The sequence below is a fragment of the Colias croceus genome, chromosome 12, assembly GCF_905220415.1.
Source record: "Colias croceus chromosome 12, ilColCroc2.1".
Classification (NCBI taxonomy): domain Eukaryota; kingdom Metazoa; phylum Arthropoda; class Insecta; order Lepidoptera; family Pieridae; genus Colias; species Colias croceus.
Genome location: NC_059548.1, coordinates 1,668,933 through 1,690,105, shown reverse-complemented (window position 1 = coordinate 1,690,105; position 21,173 = coordinate 1,668,933). Strand labels below are relative to the sequence as shown.

The following is a 21,173-nucleotide window of genomic DNA, read 5'->3' as shown; positions in this document are numbered from 1 at the left end:
ATGTGGTGATTTTTTATATAAGTTAGTAAATACAAAATATATACAAATTATTACAAATGTAAAAATTATAACAACATTTTTGAATGCGATTTTTATAACAATTAACAATAAATATTTTTGGACGTGTACGATCACAATTAATATATTATTATCGTTTTTGGCATTTTATATAAAAAAAATAAGTTTATTTGAAATAGCCTGTTTATGACCTTGTCCGTTTAATTGTTACTGAGAATCCATTGAACCTTTTGAGATGAAATTTGATGAGAAAATAGATGAAAGAAATACATAGTCAAAAAAAGCCAGTGTTTATTTTACTAGCATTAATAATAAAATGATCTCCAATATTAGTTCAGGATACATCGCCCATTTTTGCAAGTGACTACTATCAAGCTGATTTTCCGTTTGTAGCTTTATTTTGATGAGACGCCCAATAATTTCGTGTACGAAACTCTCGATTGTGGTAGCTAACAGAGATAACAAGGATAAAAATTTTTGATTTGATGGTCCTCAAATATTTATTACTAACTGAATGAATTTTTTTTTGTCCAATCTCAAGATAATTACCTAAATTATTCGAAAAAATATTTGTCCTACAAAATCTATGGTTTGTTCAAAGAGTCCCCCTTTCCAAAGTGTATCGATAACGACGTCATTACTAACAAGCTGATTTTTTTTTTTCACTTAGTTAATGTTTATATAATTCAACAGACATATTGTCCTACAAATTGCGTAATAAATATTTGAGAACCATCAAATCAAAAAATTTTATCCTTGTTATCTCTGTTAGCTACCACAATCGAGAGTTTCGTACACGAAATTATTCGGTGTCTCATCAAAATAAGGCTACAAACGGAAAATCAGCTTGATAGTAGTCACTTGCAAAAATGGGCGATGTATCCTGAACTATATGCGAATACAAACCAAAATCTTGCATTATATCTCAAGAGATTCATTAAAATGACTTAGAAAAGTCTTAAAAATAAAAATGTTTTCATTAAAATTTAAAAATGCATTATTTGCGCTTGAAATACTACTTATACAAACTATATTTGATTATACATATATTTTTTTTAATAAATAATTTTCTCTGTTAGTTTTTTTTTTCTCTTAATACAAAAATAAATTCGTCTGTAACGACACTATAAAGCTAGCTATGATTTCATAGATGCACTAAGTTGAGGCCTTGTTTTTATGTAATTATTAATGAGGAATATTATAAAAATGTACATATTTTTCTATGTAAGGCCCAATTTTTCAATCCTTAGTTAAAATTTTAAAACTGTCAAATCCGGACAATTAAAATGCATTTTTGAAATGTTAGTTTAATACGTTATCCGAAGAATAAGTTTTAACCAACGATTGAAAAATCAGCCCTAAGTCATAAAAACTAATTGAACAAAATACGAACCCAACACTGACGTATCAAAAATGATATTGTACTCCGTACAAAAAACGTATTTCCAATGTATGCAATAACGCAAATTCAATATGAAAATGATGAACGAACTAATTTATGCCCGATCAAGTGCACCCACCAAATCACAGCCTCACACATACGCACACAAGCACATCTCAAACAAATCCAAAGCAACAACAAGCAAAGTGCCCCCCCCCCCTTTCCCCCAGTCTTCATATAAATACGTCACAACATACAAAGCAACAACAAAACTCCCCCCCTTCCGCTCCTACAATCTTCATATAAACACGTCACAACACCCTCCCTTTTTTAAATTCATAGTAACATGTTACGCTCCCTCCCCCCCTAGAATTTCCATACCAACACGTCAGATCCCCCCAATCATCTATAATTTTTACACAAACACGTCACAACCCCCCTCCCTCCTGCAATATTCATACAATCAACCCCCTTAATTGAGGGGTTCACAAGTAACTTCACAAGTGGACTTCAGTTCCAGGAAGAAAGGCCCCTCCTCCCCCGGGTAGAAAGTGGAGGGGGTGAGGATGTACTTCCCCGCCGGTAGGTTCCGTAATATTAGTACTACAAAACCCGCTCTGTGGATAAATTATAATAAACACATTAAAAAAGTATAAAAATTATTGGAATTAATAAATTTAAACAAATAAATTATTATCTCATTTCTTTCTAACAATTAATCGTAGTTATAAACAAATAATATCGGTTTTTGTTTATGATTTCATGACTTAAGTTAAATATCAGAATCTGTGCAGTGTGCATGTTTGAAAGTCGTATTATTTTTTTTAGGATAGAAAAAATTCAATCACGGGGCGGGATTCGAACCCGAGTCTTTCGCCTTGCTTATTCTTTATAAATTTAACATTTATAAAGCATTTAAATTCTATAAAACGAAATAACAAGTCGTGTAAATAGAAAATTTATAAATCGTTCAATGCTTAAAGAGACAGAACAGAAACACATTCATACTAAAAACCCTATTTTACACTCCAAATCTCACCTATACGCTCCAGAAGATTCCTTCAAGAACGGCGCAGTAACACTAGGGTCATCTAACGATTCCACCCTCGCGTCTATCCCAATTTGGTACTGTTTTGGACCTTTTAGCTCAGCGGCTAGAGTACATGGTGTTATACTGTCTGGTACAGTGATTAGGAATTTGGGGTTGTTTGGGTAGGTGGTAGGGTGGTTTATACAACCCCCCGCTGTTCTGCCCGCCCAGTCTCCTCTTATCTGGAAGGAAAAAATAGAGATAAAAATATTATAGTATAAAACAAATACATATACATTATACATAGTATAAAACAAAGTCGCTTTCTCTGTCCCTATGTCACTTTGTATGCTTAAATCTTTAAAACTACGCAACGGATTGTGTTGCGGTTTTTTTTAATAGATAGAGTGATTCAAGAGGAAGGTTTTATACCCGGCGCGGCCTAAGATGATCCCTATGACACTGACAGTTATTCTCAAGAGACAAACTTGTAATGGCGTCACCATTAAATTAGAAACGTATTGGAGGCGTCTAAAAATGGCATTTATTAATTTTTACGTAGCTTTATCCTATTATAATGATATTCCGTTGGAATTATAACAATTCTTATCATTTACGAGAAATTATATCAATCTGACTTTACGTTTACGTCCTTCAAAACTTACATCGTTGGCATTTATCGACTAGTGCGGAAAGTATCGATAAACAAATTTCGATAATGGAAACGAGTTCACATTCTTTCCATGCTTAAGCTATAGTTCATTCACTATTGAATGGAACAGAAGATCGCAGCATACTTAATTAATAATTACCGTTCGCGTTAATTTACTTACCTATGATAATATAAGTTTTTTAGAAAAATTAAATGGGGGATTCCATTTTCATGATAAATTAATATACACTGTGTTAAACGGGTTAAAAATTACGAGAAAATGATAAGGTGTATTTTTATGTTTTTGAAAACTTTCGTTTTACTTACCGTTTCGTTTACATAATAGACGTTAAAAATTCATTTTATAATATTTGTAAAAACATGTTTACCGAGGTGGCTGAATGCAAACCACGCCTTTGCCTATAAAATAGTAAAGTATCGACACGATCCATCATACGAGCAATCACTAAGACGAACTGTCATAGGGATCATCTTAGGCCGCGCCGGGTATAGTTATTAGTATATAATTTATTAGGTTTTAGACAAAGCGGGCGAAGCTGCGGGTGGTAAGCTAGTCTGGAATAAAACATAGAAAGCAACAAAGAAGCAAGAACTAAAGCATAATATAAAATTTTTGAACTTAATTATAAGTATATTAATTCGTTCCACGGATTTTGGATACATATTTTTTTATCATTAAATGATTCAACATACTTACGCAATACTATCGATAATAATTAGTAACATTATAACTAATATGTACTAAAAATATGTTGCAGTTAGTCGGCTTAGCAGCTATTTTATTCAGAAGAATAATAAGTCCATAATTTTAAAAAGTTCGTCAGATATTAAAAAAATTAACATGCATAATTACTATATTTGCGGGTTGTTTATTAATCATATTCATATTCACACAAATAGTGCAGGATTTACAAACTCATGGATTACATAAGAACATTGTAAAACCTACCGTCTTCCTATGTGGATAAGGTTCAATTTTAGCCATCGAGAACGGGCAAGTAGCATACGCTCTTAGCGTATAATAGATTGTTCTAGACTTCTCATATTGCGAGACAACCAATGTGAACTTGTCCGTGCTTGTGTCACTCATTATAATCTTGCATAGGTAGTGGGGACTGTTGATTCGAATCCCGTCTATGTAGGGTGGTGGATCGTCTGAAAAATAATTTAAATTATGAGGGTAGTTAAAGCTTTTTATTTATCGCTTTAGAAATCATTATGATTAAAAAGAACAGTTTAGAAATTAAATATTTTTCGCGATGGTACTAATGCCGCCCATGAGTATACTCGTAAGTAAATTGTTAGAATCGTATCCGTGAAAAAGTAAAAAAAAAATGTTATCTAATGTAACATTACACACAAGAATAATTTTATAATAGTTACTAGCTTTCCGCCCGCAGCTTCACCCGCGTTTTCAGAGAAAACCCCGCATAGTTCCCTTTCCCGTGGGATTTCCGGGATAAAACCTATCCTATCTCTCAAGTTGGATCGAACCGCACATGGTGTGCGAATTTTATTATAATCGGTTAAGTGGTTTAGGAGTCCATTGAGGACAAACATTGTGACACGAGATTTATATATATTAAGAAGAAAGATGAGCCACTTAGAAACCATGAAACGAGTATATAAATAAAACTTGCGAGCGTCAAGCATAATTCCCTAGAGATTTAAGAACAAAAATTGCTTGACACAAAGAAAAACGGCCATTTTGAATTTTCTACCAAACTCAGATGTACATATTAGAGGTACAATAACTAATATACTCACATGGATAATACACCCGCTGTCCATTCTTATATACCAGCAGTGTAATATATTCTTTATTATTCCTAAAATCGTCAATTTGCGTGATATGTCTCGTCAATAATAACCAAACAGCGCCCTTTCCTTGCACGTGGAGGGAAAACTGTGGGTTCTCGCCGACGTTGTAAGCGTCGCGTACCGGACCGTTGCCGGCGTCCCATTTTCTGAAAAATTAAGTTATTGCTATAGGAATAAATACAAGTTTTAGAATAAAACAAGTCCCATTTCCTGTGAAAAACAAATTAGGAATAAAACACAAGTTCTAGGCAGGCTCTTTTTAGAAGATTCTGCTCAAATAATAAGAGAAAATAATGCAGATATATAACATGGATACCAATGTTACATTAGTTTGTGCCATCTTTCGAAATAAATGCAGTTGGAACTTGCAAAACCTGTAAGTGCTAATTAAATCAATGCATTATTTTGCAATTCGATAAGTTCAACTTTTTCAGGTATTTTTTTTTATAATTAAAAAAAAAGCTTTACATTGTCTGTGGCCAAAAAAAATTGTTGAATGATTTATATAGACAATAATAAGAAGAATAAATAGAACTGAGCAATTTAAATATCTTGAAAATATTTTACACAATTCAAAAGTAACTCACTGATGTATACAATACGTATACTGAAACAATTCCGGGTTCCAGTTCAAGTAGAACACGTCGAAGAACTTCAGTATGCTAACATAGTCTATCCAAAACACCCCGTTATCATACTGGGCTGCACTATCAGGGTCATAGTTCAACTGTGCCCGGAGTGTGGGGGTCCAGTGGGCTGTGTCCAACTCGCTGTAGTTGCCCCTCCAGCGGAGATGGGACCAAGGGTTCTTGAGCTTCAGGAGTTGCACCCCCTGGAAAGATGTGTTGCTTTTATTTATGAAGATCTATTAGGATATATCATTAATCTTAATAGTTTTTTGAAAAAGAAGTACACAAACGGGTCTGTAATAGAAAGAAGAAAGAAAGATCATTTATTTGACTCCACAAACAATACACAATACAATTGAAATAATAGATACAGCAGCAAAAAAACATTGATTAACTAATAATTTCGTCAGCGAAATATCTGTTATATCAGCTGATTCAAGCGGATCCCAACATCATCAATACGACCGTCACCAAAACGTCAACTCGTTCGAGACGTGATCGTAGTTTGACATAGTGATAGTGATAGTGGTAGTGATAGTGCTTGTGATCATGATAGTATTAGTGATACTGATAGTGTTAGTGTGAGTTTTAGTGTTAGTGACAGTGAAATCATTTTTGTAAATGTTAGTGACAGTGATGATTATTATGACGTCATCTCACCTGAACCTGCCTAAAATCGAGCACGGCATACGCATGTGTCCCAACGAGACCAGTTCTCTCCGCTTGTGCGTCATCCAACTCTCCCGTAGCGACCGTCACCAACACGTCACCACTTTCCAAACGTGACCGTACTTTTTAATATAGCTTTTCATAGTGAGTGATAGTGACAATAGTGATGGTAATGTAAGTGATAGTGACTATGGTAATGGTAGTGTTAGTGTAAGTTTTAGTGTAAGTGGTAACGCCAATATAATTAAAATAGTAAATGTAGATATTAAATGTTTATTATTCTGTGGTGTATTCCTTCATCCTTCCCTACATACGAGCACAACCAATCATCGCGCGCTATTTAGCGCTCGTCACGTGACCTACCTATGTCACGAACGACAGACAGTAGTTCTCTCCGATCTTTCGCGAGGATCGGGACTCACCGCCGGAGAGCTTCCACGAGGCTCTCTAGATCATCAGGCATTGTGCTTTTGTAACACCACCGGGGTATCCCGTGCCCCGGCCCTTGGTCGCGCTCACCGCCGCGTGTGTGTTTGTGTGGAGTGTTGGACTGGACCCGTTCTTGCCCGCCGCGAGCTGGAGGACCCTGACCGCGTGGCGGCGGCGTGTGTTCTGGACGCTACTCCCTCCGACGAGGTATGTGCCGTGTGTTCCCGTCTTTCCCCTCTTTGCTAGCACCACGTTGATCTAAATACAGTCCACTTTCATATCGAGAATATATTTACTTATATTTTTTATATTGGCGCGACCATTGAGTGGTACCTTCGATCCGGATAGTAACCATTGTTAGTCCTTACGAATCGTACATTACCTGATGATTCCACCGCCCTTATTAGGATACTCATTGTGTAGGCCCTAATAAGCGTATTAGTAGTATCTTCAATGCGAAATACTATTTAATTTACCGCGTAGAACGACAATGCGTCTTCTACTATTCATATAAAATATATTTTAAACCCGCCCTTATTAGGATACTCATTGTAGGCCCTAATAAGCGATTAAATAGTACATTCATTGTGAAATAACTATAACCGCATAGATCGACATTGCGTCATCTATTATTTTCCGCTTAAAATATATTTTATTCCGCCCGTGACAATAAGTTACGCGTATATTATTATTAAAATAGTTAATTAAAACTATATTCATATCGTTTAACCGCAGTTATAACGCTAAAATCATTATAAATCGAACATATTTCATCATATTTATCTACGGTCTACCCGCACTCGAAATTTATAACGTTATCGAGTACATTCCGCGATCCGCTGTTATAATCCGACCATATTGGAAATACATACTCTGTTCTTATCACGCTTGCGTCACTGACCTACTTTATTTGGTCGTATTACTTGTTATTGTAACTTTTATTGTAACATTCTCTGTATGAATATTTACTTTTGTTATTAAAAATGCCGCCTAAGAAAATGACTAAGTTAGCTGATAGTGACGCTTCGGATGTTAATGATTCGGAAGATATAAATGATTCGCAGTTATCCATGTTGTTAGCTAAACGCGAAGTTATATTCGAAATGGTGCAAAGAATTTATGATTTGTCTTTGAACGTTCATAACAACGCTGCGCTTATGGAAAGTTTCCTTGACGAGTCCGCGCAGATAGAATCATTACGCGATGATTATAAGAAATGTTTAGATGAATATAATATTCGTTTGTTATCATTAATTCCCGCCGCGAAACCTGATTATAAAAGCCTCGTTGCATTCGAGTCTTTGTATAGCAGGATTAAAAGAATTAAATCGCAATATTCGCAACCAAGTCCGTCACACGGAGATATTAATAATTTGCATAAAAATAGGCCTAAATTACCGCCTATCGAATTAGTACCATTTTCGGGTGATATTCGCTCATTTCCGCTGTTTCTTTCGAATTTTGAATCAATTGTTCATAACAATCCCGGCCTTACAGATGCCGAGCGCTTATATTATTTACTAGGTAAATTAACGGGGAAGGCCACAACTGTTATAGCTGGTATAACCCCCTCCGCTGAAAATTATAATTTAATTTTACAAACTTTAAAAGATAAATATGATGATAAACGTATGTTAGTTTCCGCGTATTTAAATCAAATGTTTGATTTTAAACCTTTGCATTGTGCGTCCGCAACAAACTTTGATTTATTTACAGATAACTTTATTAGCGCAGTGCGCGCCTTACAGAATATAAAGTTAGATAATATTACAGATTTAATGATTGTTCATATCGCGTTGAAGAAGTTAGACTCAGATACTGTTCGCGCTTTCGAGACTGAGTTTGGTAGTGAAATGCCTACTTTTGATAACTTAGTTCAATTTATTCAAACTCGTGCGAAGGTATTAGAACGCATTCATCCTTCCACAAATTCGGGAATAAATAAACCGCCTCGAAAGAATAATTATAACCGCAGTTTAAATAATACTTCTTCCGCACCGCCTAAGACGTATCAGTCTTACGTAACAACCGCTGATTTCGATTATAGTAATTGTCTTTGTAAAAATATTACGCATCAACATTTATATAAATGTTCGAGTTTTCATAAAATGAGTCCGCAGGAACGTTTGAAATACGTAAAGGATAGAAACGCGTGTATAAATTGCCTCAGTATAAAACATCGAGTTTCTAGTTGCTCATCTTATTCTAATTGTCGCGTTTGTAAATTAAAACATCATACAATGTTACATTTGAAACGCGAATCTTCCATACCCGCGCCTGCGTCTCACCCCCCGCCGCGCAGCTCCCCGCCGTTGCCTGCGCCGACACCGCCCGCACCGTCGGGCGAGTGCCGCTCTGATATTACGCTATGTACCGCTAGCTATACAGCTGATACTGATAACGCATTTCTATGCAACCCGCCCGCGAATAAACAACATACTATTTTGTTATCAACCGCTGAAGTCGTAGCTTATAATTGTAAAGGCGAACGGCTTATTATTCGCGCGCTTTTAGATTCCGCTTCGCAAAGTCACTTCATTACGAATGAATGTTGTGAACGTTTAGGTATTAAACCGCAGAAAACCGAACGTACTATTATTAAGGGGTTCGGTGGTTCAGAAAAACTTATAAATAGTAATTCCGTAAATATAAAATTTTATTCGCGCCTTGACAACAACATATCTTTTAATATTTCACCGCTAGTTGTTGATCATGTTACGGATTTATTACCTTCCGCTGTTATAGACACTTCTGTCTTATCGCATATTTCGCATTTACCGCTCGCAGATGAGAGTTTTGGTACGCCAAATAAAATCGATTTATTAATCGGTGCTTCTCTGTTCATTCATCTGCTTCTCCCCGACGTAGTTCATGCATCTCGTGACTCGTCGGCGCCCGCTGCATTGCGCACGGTGTTAGGCTATGTAATAATGGGTTCAGTACCCACCATACCTAACATACATAAACCGCCCTTGACGTGTTGTCACGTTCAAGAGACCGCCGCTATTGACTCATTAGTCAGGCGTTTCTGGGAGCTCGAGGAGCTTCCTACCGCACCGCCCGTTCAGCATCCCGATGATGTTGAATGTGAAGAATATTATAAATCAACTACAACCCGCGACCCCGTGAGTGGCAGATATATCGTTTCGCTCCCATTTAAGGATGATTTCTACACTCTCGGTGACTCATTTAATATAGCCCGCAAACGTTTCATGTGCCTCGAAAGAAAGCTACAGGCTTCACCTAAATTAAGGTTGGCATATGATGACGTCATAAAGGATTATCTAACTAAGAATTATATTTCACCCGCGCCTCCGTATGATCCGCGTGACCCTACACCTATTTATATTATACCGCATCACGCTGTTCTGCGCGAGGATAAATCGTCGACTAAGCTGCGCATGGTTTTAGATGCTAGCATGCCAACTTCTGGAAGCCAGCGTTCATTGAATGACCTTCTGCATGTTGGGCCGAATTTACAAGGCAATTTGTTTACAATAATTTTAGGTTTTCGTCTCCACGCGATTGCCATGACCGCCGATTGCCGCCAACAATTTCTGCAGATTTTCGTGCGTGAGTTTGATCGTCGTTTTCAATGTTTTTTATATCGTTTCAGCCCGCAGGATCCGCTGCTTCTTTATCAATTTAATCGAGTTTGCTTTGGCATCAAGTCTAGTCCTTATCATGCACTGCGCACGGTAAGACAGCTCGTAGAAGATGACGGCGCGAAATATCCGCTCGCGAGTAGCATTGCGTCTTCCTCGTTGTATATGGATGATATCGCCTTCTCTATTCCCACGGAATGTGAAGCAGTTTCCGCGTCGCAGCAGCTCATCGATTTGTTTAAGGGAGCTCAGTGGGATCTAGTTAAATGGAATAGTAATAGTAGAAATGTGTTAGATAATCTTCCCGCTTCGCACAAACTTTTACCCTCCGCGGTGGAGTTTGATAAGACCGTGCAACATAAATTACTTGGTCTGCATTGGTCTACTGTTGATGATTGTTTTTATTTTAAAATTACCGCACCCGCCGATGTGATGTGCACTAAGCGCTCCATCTTGTCAACTATCGCCCGTCTGTGGGACATAATGGGCTTCGTTGCTCCCACAGTCGTGTATGCCAAACTGTTAATAAAACAACTTTGGCAACTTAATCTTGATTGGGATGATTCTCCGCCTCCACACGTTATTAAAATGTGGAAACAGTTCTGTGATGAATTACCAGCTCTTAATGATATTCGCATACCACGTCATATAGGTTTTACTTGTGATTGTATTCTCACTCTTATGGCTTTCTCTGACGCTAGTGAACTTGCCTACGGAGCAGTCGTGTACGCTCATGTCAGCACTGTCTCTGGTAACGTCATTCGTCTTATTTGTTCTAAATCTAAAGTCGCTCCATCTAAACCGCTAACAATCGCTCGCTTAGAACTTTGTGGTGCACTCCTAATGTCAAAGCTGCTTCGCACTGTCCTTGACAGTTATTCACAACACTACAAAATTAATGCATACGCATTTACCGACTCTAAAGTCGCGCTCTATTGGATTAAAGGTTCGCCGCACCAGTGGCAGACGTTTGTCGCAAACCGCGTTGTGAAGATCACAGATAACATCCCATCAGATAATTTCTACCATGTTTCTGGTATTGAAAATCCCGCTGACGTTCTTTCGCGTGGCATTACGCCACTAAATCTCGTCTCGCACCCTCTGTGGTTCCAAGGACCCCAGTGGGCTCGTTCGGACCCATCTGATTGGCCTCTTAGGAGTCTCGATGGTGAGTCTATTGCAGACATTCCCGAACGAAAATTATTAGCGCACACTGTGTGCTCGCCTATAAAGCATTGCGCTTTATATGATACCGCCCTTCGCGTATCCTCATGGAGTAGGCTTTTACGCGTTGTTGTTTATATTTATAGGTTCCTTAAATTGTTACCCCGCCGCGGTGTTATGATGACCGCAGAGGACCTTAATTTCTCTGAGAATAAACTTCTCGCCGCCCTGCAAAATAAATATTTTGCAGAGGAGTATTCTAATATACTCAATAATAAATCTTGTTCGCAGGCTTTTAATCGCTTGAGGCCTTTTATTCGCAACGGACTTATCCTCGTTGGAGGACGTCTGAGTAATTCCGCCCTGGAATATGCACATAAGCATCCAGTGATATTACCGCGCAATGATCATATCGTTAACATGATCATTGATTATTATCATATTAAATATATGCACGCCGGACCGGAACTTTTAATGTCGTTGCTTCGCCAAAAGTATTGGATTCTTTCCGCACGTCGTATTGTTAGACAAAGAATTCACTCATGTAATACTTGCTTCCGCATGAAACCGCGTCCAACTTACCCGCTGATGGCTGATTTGCCTGAATGTCGTACACGCCAAGCCGTTAAAGCATTCAGCGTAACAGCTTCTGATTACGCAGGGCCTATCGCTTACACTCCTGTGCGCCGCCGTGGTGTTCACAGCGAGAAAGCATACCTGTGTATTTTTACGTGCCTCACTACGCGTGCAGTGCACATCGAAGTTGCGACCGACCTCAGCACTCCTAGTTTTCTTGCCGCGCTCAAAAGGTTTCTCTCGCGTCGAGGACCCGTTGATACTATGTATACGGATAACGGTACTAATTACAAAGGAGCCGATTCCTATCTCCGCGATTTATATAAATTTCTTAATAACGAATATCGTTCGAACCTGGAGCACGAGTTCGCTGAGAGTCGTATAAATTGGAAGTTTATTTGTCCCAACTCTCCACATTTTGGAGGTGCTTGGGAAAGTATGGTGAAAGTAATTAAAACGCATTTGTTTCGAGTTATCGGTCAACAAATATTATCGTATGAAGAACTTTGTACTGTTCTCACTCAAATTGAGTGTTTACTTAACTCGCGACCGCTGACAGTACTGAGTTCAGACCCCGCAGAACCCTCGGCTTTAACACCGAGTCATTTTTTAAATACCGCTCCTTTATTATCATTACCCGCGCCGCAAGTCAAATCTGATCACGTCAGTTTGCTTGATAGGCATTCGCTACTGGACAAGTTAGTCCAGTCGTTTTGGAAACGTTGGAGAATGGAATACTTACACGGTCTGCAGGTTAGGCAGAAATGGAATACGCCTTCCACACCTATTACTCCTGGAACGGTCGTGGTTGTGATAAATGATAATGCACCGCCCCTAACCTGGCCTTTAGCCGTCGTAGAGAAAGTACATCCTTCAAAGGACGACGTCGCGCGCGTTTGTACAGTTAGAACCGCCAAGGGAACTTACCTTCGCCCGGTCGTTCGTTTATGTCCGCTTCCAAGACAATAGTTAAACCGCATTAGTATATTACCGCAGTTAGTTAAGTTTAATCTTAAGTTTTTCGCACCGCTTTAGTTATAATTTGTTAGTTATAAATACCGCCGTGACTTTAGGAATTTTTATACCCCGCTCGCATTACGCGATCCTAGAGTCATAGAATTTGTTAGTTATATTCCGCCGTGACTTTTAGGATTTTTTATTATCCCGCTCGCATTTTGCGCTCCTAGAGCCATAGAATTTTTTATTTATATTACCGCCGTGGCTCTTAGGACTTTATAAACCCGCGCGCATTATGTGATCCTAGAGTCATAGTTTTTCGCTGTATCTTATGATTGGTTTTAAATGGTGACCCATTTAGGGCGGGTGGATATGGTAACGCCAATATAATTAAAATAGTAAATGTAGATATTAAATGTTTATTATTCTGTGGTGTATTCCTTCATCCTTCCCTACATACGAGCACAACCAATCATCGCGCGCTATTTAGCGCTCGTCACGTGACCTACCTATGTCACGAACGACAGACAGTAGTTCTCTCCGATCTTTAGCGAGGATCGGGACTCACCGCCGGAGAGCTTCCACGAGGCTCTCTAGATCTCAGGCATTGTGCTTTTGTAACACCACCGGGGTATCCTGTGCCCCGGCCCCTTGGTCGCGCTCACCGCCGCGTGTGTGTTTGTGTGGAGTGTTGGACTGGACCCGTTCTTGCCCGCCGCGAGCTGGAGGACCCTGACCGCGTGGCAGCGGCGTGTGTTCTGGACGCTACTCCCTCCGACGAGGTATGTGCCGTGTGTTCCCGTCTTTCCCCTCTTTGCTAACACCACGTTGATCAAAATACAGTCCACTTTTATATCGAGAATATATTTACGTATATTTTTTATATTGGCGCGACCAGTAAGTGTTAGTGTCAATGTTAGTGTTGGTGCTAAGTGTAAGTTTTAGTGTAAGTGTAAGTGTTAGAACCTCACCTGAACCTGCCTAACATCGAGCACAGCATATGCATGCGATCCAACGAGGCCAGTTCTCTCCGCTTGTGCGTCATCCAACTCTCCCGTAGCGACCGTCACCAACACGTCACCACTCTCCAGACGTGACCGTAGTTTTTCATATAACGCGTCCGCGTTGAAGTCCGCTTCGCCCGCTCGGATCGCGCACCGTTCCGGTATCCAACCGGTTAGAGCGTGTAAGTCTATGTTCTTGATAAATAAATAAATCGTAAAAATTATTAAGAACATGACATTTATAAATTGGTACAGTTGTTTTATGCAATAAAGTAAAAAATAAGAGCTAAAAACGTTATTATGTTATAAAAGGCAAAGCATGCATGTTCATGTCAGCTGCAATAAATTTAAAATAATTCTAAAACTAATAATGATAAAACTAATTTAATCCGGGTCAAATGTCTTTTTCTTACAATTATGTGAAAAGATTTTGCTAAAAACCAGCACAGAACATTGTTAAAAATTTTCATCATTTCGCTTCTAATAAAGTTTAGAAATTCAAATGTCAAAAACAACATTCATTCACTTACGCTATTAGATCCCGGAAAATCGTATCCGCCCATCACTTTCATATACGCCTTTTCCAACATGGACACCCAGAATTCATTCTTATTGCTAGAGTAGGAACACAGAAGTCGACCATACTTGCTGTACGGCAAGCGATCGTCGATTATAACCTGAAATTATTTATAAATTGGTGAAAACATAGCTCCATATTACGGAAGCTAAGAAAATAAAGTTTATCCAAAAAATAACAGAAAAATTTGCTTTTCGGAGGCGCTGCTTCGAATCCCGCCTAGTGATCGAATTTTTTGTATTCGTTAAAAATTTATTATAAAGCATTTGAATGCGATTTAAAACTAAATATGAAATAATCTGTCTGTTAGCAAATCAGTTGCGAACAAAACTGCTACAACATTCTCAAAAATTGTCCGTTGCAAAGCTCTGCTATGCGTCTATTACGCTGTTTTCTAATGTGCAATAGACTTTAAACTTTACTGCCACTACATTAGGTGTTAATTTGAATGAACATTTATAAAATGCTGCTCAGTCATTTTTTGACAATATTCTAATAGGTTATATTCAGTTTAGATGTTGTATATATAATAATATTAAGTCAATGATTTTATTAAATTGAAATTGTTTGAAAGAAATAATATTACCTTTCTCCTTACTCCATTGAGATGCAATTTAACCATGTACTTCCCGAAAGGATTATATACAGGAACTTTATTTTTATTCTTTGGATAAATTATAGACGTTATAATTTTCTTATTAAACCTCTTTTCGTAAAGTGCGCTCACCGCCAAGGACGCGACAAATGAACAATCCGACACTATCTGAAAGAAATACATACTTAGAATTTGTTTATTTAAAAATGCTGGAAGAAAATAAATGAAACTGTACTGTATTCCGTCTTTAACTAGGTTCAAAGTCTGTTAGGATACGATCTTTCGGAAGTGAGCATTACAGTACATTATGGCCGTAACAAATGTTGACGGGTAAGCGCATGACACGCAAGCCATGAACACAACTACTGTCGCCGCAAAATCAAAATATCGTATATTTTAACCTGATTTTAATAAAATTTATGTGTCTTTATTTGTTAACTGTAAAAACTTTCATGACAAATTTTTGCCAAATAACATTATTTAGCTTCCAATAAGAATATATAGACTCAATAAACATTTTCTATTCAAACAATCAAAATCTTGCATTCATCTGCAATAAATAGGTAAAATACAAGCAACTTACAGTCTGCTTAATACTGAAGCAGTCTACATGATCACCAATGATCATTTTTGGATCAATCGATACTTCGTGCGGCCGAACCCAGCTATCAAATTCATGTGCCTGCTTCGACGACAATGTCAGCTCGCTCGCTCTATCCTCAAACGGTATAGCATATTGGAACCTTTCTGATAAATCAACATCCATAAATGGGTAGAAGCAGTTGTTATTAATATTGGATGTCTGCCGTAACACTGCTTTTTCTTCTTCTGTGTACACTTGTTTACCGCTAACTTTTAGGTGGACGCTTTGCTCTCGTTCGAGATTCGCTCTTTTTGGTGATATCACTGTTATAAGTATTTAAAAAAAATGAATAAATGAATTCTAGAACATCCATACTAATATTATAAAATAATGCGAAAGTAACTCTGTCTGTCTGTCTGTTACTCAATCACGCCTAAACTACAGAACCAATTTTCATGAAATTTGGTATGGAGATATTTTGATACCCGAGAAAGGACATTTTATCTACTTTTTATCCCGGAAAAATGACTCAATCCCGGAAATCCTACGGGAACGGGAACTATGCGGGTTTTTTTTTGACTGCGCGGGTGAAGCCGCGTGCGGAAACCTAGTATATTATATATCCATACTAATATTATAAATGCCAAAGTAACTATGTTTGTCTGTCTGTTACTCAATCACGCCTTAACTACTGAACCAATTTGCATGAAATTTGGGTTAGAGATATTTTGATACCCGAGAAAGGATATAGGCTACTTTTTACCCCGGGACTTAGGATAGGTTTTATCCCGGAAATCCCACGGGAACGGGAACTATGCGGGTTTTTCTTTGACTGCGCGGACGATGCTTTTAACTATAAAATCCAAATGACAAAGGAATTTTAATTATTAATTCTTTCAACTGGGGACACATGTTACTCATGATGGGGACATCTAACTGGTATATTTTTACGTGTTTAAATAATACAATCCCCAAAGTTTTCACTTAAATATTACAAAGGACTCACCAGGTCTCTTTACTTCATTTACAGACAAGGCACCCATCTTCTTGATTCCCTTAATTTCTTCAGCTCTATCCAGAGCTTGTTCTGCTAAACCTTTTACTCTTGCTTTTACATCTGGATCACTTGATTTCTAACAGAAATTTTTTTTTAACTTCAATACAAAAATGCTTATTTAGAAATTTTAAGGCTTTAGGGCGCTTGTGCACTACAAGGAATTTTACCGTCCGGCATTCCGATTTTTTATGTTCCGGTGTGGCATGAAAAAACCGATGAATTACTTGTGCACCTGTCCGTTTTTACTCGGATCAGTGCGGTACAGTTCAAGGAAGTTTGGCGGTATAATGCTATCATAAATGATTGTTTTTGCATTTTACAAGAAACGAGTAAAAAATATAGAAGGTGAAATAGGTATTATATTACTTCGTTATAATAAAAAGTAAAGTTCCGTAAGAGATTTAAAATGCGTGTTTCACTTATTTATTTGAATTGTTGACGAGGAGCTAAAGCTATTCCCACTTGAACTTTAACTTACCAACACTTACTTAGATAATAATAATTATAGGTCAATGCTTGGTCAATGTATATAAAATAACAATACCGACTTCTCAAATCTCATTTCCAACTAAAAGAAAGTAAAACAAGAGCTTGCGTTCAATTGGTATATGCAGTAAAAAGAGTAAGATCCAAGCAAGTGGGCATTCGAAAACAATTATACCTACAGCAACTCGTAGACACAAAATACCATCCGGAATAGGTAAAAGTAAACGCCCTAAGGGCGTTTGTCCACTACAAGGAATTCTACGGTCCGGCATTCCGATTTTTTACGGTCCGGTATGGCACGCCATTAATCTAAATACTAGCTTGTGCACTATACGTAATATTACTGTCCGACATTTTACTTTTCCCTATTCCGGATGGTTTTTTGTGTCTACGAGTCGCTGTAGGTATAATTATTGTTTTCGAATGCCCACTTGCTTAGATTTTTCTTTTTTTACTGCATATGCCAATTGACAGCAAGCTCTTGTTTTACTTTCTTTTAGTTGGCAATGAGATTTGAGAAGTCGGTATTGTTATTTTATATACATTGACCAAGCATTGACCTATAATTATTATCTAAGTAAGTGTTGGTAAGTTAAAGTACAAGTGGGAATAGCTTTAGCTCCTCGTCACCGATTAAAATAAATTAGTGAAACACGCATTTTAAATCTCTTACGAAACTTTACTTTTTATTATAACGAAGTAATATAATATTTCACCTTCTATATTTTTTACTAGTTTCTTGTAAAATGCAAAAACAATCATTTATGATAGCATTATACCGCCAAACTTCCTTGAACTGTACCGCACTGATCCTAGTAAAGACGGACAGGTGCACAAGCAATTCATCGGTTTTTTCATGCCACACCGGACCGTAAAAAATCGGAATGCCGGACGGTAAAATTCCTTGTAGTGCACAAGCGCCCTTAGCATAACTATGAAAATCATCAGAAAAGTAAGCAAGTACAAGATCAATGAGTATAAAAAGAAACTATTATTTTTGAATAAAAAAAATTAAAAATCAAGATTGAAATTATACCATTGCATCAACAACTGCTAAATACAAATAGAACCACACTCTCCATCTTAACCTTCCAAACTTCTAAATATCAATCAGTCTTAATAAATTCATAGTCAATCTTTAGCTAATACGAAACTTACAACAGAAACAGCCAATTCCACAGCTTGTGTGTACAGCTGTAGAGCCAGGTCCTTTAAATTAGCCTCATCGGCATCAAGTGCCTGCTGCATTAGAAAGTAACATTTCTGCAAACCTCGCTCACAGTCTGCTTGTTGCGCTTTTTCTGTAAGAAAATCGTTTTTTTTTTTCCTTTTGTGCCAGTCCAACTGATCCTTTTTGTTTTTTTTTTTTTTCGCGCCTTTAAGGGCCAGTGACATTTTGTATTTTATCAAAAGTATTAATCTAAGAGCCCACGACGGCCAGACTTTCCTTTCTTTAGGAAAGTTGAAAGTTTCTCTGTATATGTCTCCGATACAGATAAGAACGACTACCGATTATCAAGTCTGGGTTGTGGTTACTTTGGCAGGAAACAGGTAGTAAAGGTGTATAAAATTGTACCTAACTTTCATTATACTTTAAAAGCTAAATTTTATATATGTTACTTGGAGACGTATAAAAAGATGTTACCTCAAGAGCCGGACAGTTTTCATGGTTCTTACATCTTGCCAGACCAATTTAAAAAATAACTAACATATCATCAAATTAACGTTACTACCTAAAAGTGTATCAAATACGAAATAACCCACTAAAACATTAGTTAACTATAATTAATTACTAAAAAATAATAGTATAATATAAGTAATAAAGTTATTACTTATCTTTTACGGGGACTTATGTCGATGGAATTCCACTGTCACCACGATTGTCATCGAGATACGTGAAATTCCATCAACATAAGTCCCCGTAAAAGATAAGTAATAACTTAATATACTGTTATTTTTTAATCATTAATTATAGTAAACTAATGTTTTAGTGGGTTATTTCATATTTGATACACTTTTAAGTAGTAACGTTAATTTGATGATATCGTCACTGGAAAGGCTAAAGTACTAAAGCGCCAAAATACCTAAAGTGCGTTTTTTATATGGTTGAGTTGGGTTTTTTCTTCTCTATACAATGGTCTAGGTCTTTTAGCAATCTGAGCATTAATTAAGGAGATAATGGCGCTTTAGCAGTGGCATTTTTCGTTTTTGTCGATGCGTCTATTTTACTTACCTAAAGAAAAGAAAATAATTTTTATTGTTATTGTTGGTTAGTTTTTTTTTCTTACTGCCATGTGTCCTTCAAGGTAAGATTAGAAACCTAAAGTGCGTCATTCAGTTAATTGTTGTCGTTTAAGTATTATTGACTTGCCGCAAATGGTAACGAAAAGGTCGTTTAGTAAATTTGCCTTACGAGAAAATTGATGAACGTAGGACTATTACTACTATTACACAAAAAGATGTCCTGCTATTCGGGACAGAGACAAATCCAAGAAATCAAAGATCAAAAGTAAGGTTAGTTAAATTAGTTGATGTCTTTAAATTCAGTTCTTACGTTTAAGTTACAATGACTAAAACTGTATTATTCTGTATATTAGTTGTAATGTGGCATATTAGTTGTTTTTCTTTTCCTAAATATCAATGGATGTTAGTGATTAATATTTATGCTTTACTGTGTCTGAATATGTTTATGGAGATAAGCGCTTTTGGCTCACGTAGTTTTCAGAGCATTTATACTAAAGCGACACTATCTTCGAAAATACAACAGTAATACGCATTATGTTTATTTTAAATGGTAGATAGAATTTTTATAACGATTTTTTGCCTTCAGCATTATTACATCGGAATACAAGAAAAAAAGTTATGCCTGTTTGAACAGAAAAAAAAACTTTAAGTCGCTCTCCTGTAAAATGCACTTTTGGCGCTTTAGTAATTTAGCCTTTCTAGTGACGATATGTTAGTTATTTTTTAAATGGGTCAGGCAAGATGTAAGAACCATGAAAACTGTCTTGCTCTTGAGGTAACATCTTTTTATACGTCCCCCAGTAACATATATAAAATTTAGCTTTTAAAGTATAATGAAAGGTAGGTACAATTTTATACACCTTTACTACCTGTTTCCTGCCAAAGTAACCACAACCCAGACTTGATAATCGGTAGTCGTTCTTATCTGTATCGGAGACATATACAGAGAAACTTTCAACTTTCCTAAAGAAAGGAAAGTCTGGCCGTCGTGGGCTCTTGATCTATATTTTTCATCTTTGGTAAATCACCTTTATTAATAGTTTATTCTTAAGATACATCGGAAGTTATCTATAAAGACAAGCTCTATAAATGAAATGTAATTTGATGACTCATTTTCATAGCGCAATGTTTACAATGAACTGTACAAATTTTTAAAACGTATTAAAGTAAACAAACCTTTTTGTTCCTGCAAAAATGTCGCTCTAGCTAAATATTCCTTAACTTTCTTTCGAATTTCTGTTTGTCTTTCTGGTAGAAATTGGTTACAAACCCTGTCTAATAATCTTGCAGCTGTACGGTAACATTCTACTGCCTTTTCTGATTGCCCCGTCTGGTCGAATTGTACGGCAAGAGATGCAGCTTCAGTTGCGTTTTCAAAATCACTCATTTCTATGTCTATTATTGATAAATTATAACCATATCATTACGGTATTCAAAACAATTTGCAAAATAGTACACAAAAACAGTTATGATTGACAGATGACTTATTGACAGTATTCATTGACAGCTAATTCGCCTCGATATTCGCACGAATGCGTAAATGCCTGAGGTAAATGCAGTATGACAACTAGCGTAGATATTTTTGTGCGTCAAAAATAGATAGCAATATTTCTGGAATTGCAGTAAACCTTCCGTTTTGTCCCAATGTGTAAGTTATTTTAGAACCAATTTTCTA

General features: G+C 37.0%; 2 protein-coding genes across 3 annotated transcripts; one reads left to right on the top strand and one right to left on the bottom strand.

Moving 5' to 3' along the window:
- Nucleotides 1-803: 803 nt before the first annotated feature.
- On the bottom strand, nucleotides 804-20,978 carry LOC123696085 (calpain-7-like). The gene is made up of 12 exons (XM_045642090.1): nucleotides 20,675-20,978; nucleotides 18,413-18,555; nucleotides 16,718-16,844; nucleotides 15,712-16,034; nucleotides 15,120-15,296; nucleotides 14,487-14,633; nucleotides 13,924-14,151; nucleotides 5,511-5,755; nucleotides 4,870-5,069; nucleotides 4,052-4,257; nucleotides 2,439-2,671; nucleotides 804-2,016 (listed from the first exon to the last, which is right to left on the bottom strand). Exons 1-12 carry the CDS (start codon nucleotides 20,883-20,885, stop codon nucleotides 1,872-1,874), a joined length of 2,385 nt encoding a protein of 794 aa, XP_045498046.1. The 5' UTR covers nucleotides 20,886-20,978; the 3' UTR covers nucleotides 804-1,871.
- LOC123696083 lies at nucleotides 9,855-13,498 on the top strand. Of its 2 annotated transcripts, XM_045642089.1 has the most exons (2): nucleotides 9,855-10,766; nucleotides 11,256-13,498. In XM_045642089.1, exons 1-2 carry the CDS (start codon nucleotides 9,863-9,865, stop codon nucleotides 12,962-12,964), a joined length of 2,613 nt encoding a protein of 870 aa, XP_045498045.1. In that variant the 5' UTR covers nucleotides 9,855-9,862; the 3' UTR covers nucleotides 12,965-13,498. The 2 variants fall into 2 exon arrangements, with proteins under 2 accessions (XP_045498045.1, XP_045498044.1); XM_045642088.1 differs by having other exon boundaries at nucleotides 9,855-13,498.
- Nucleotides 20,979-21,173: the final 195 nt, after the last annotated feature.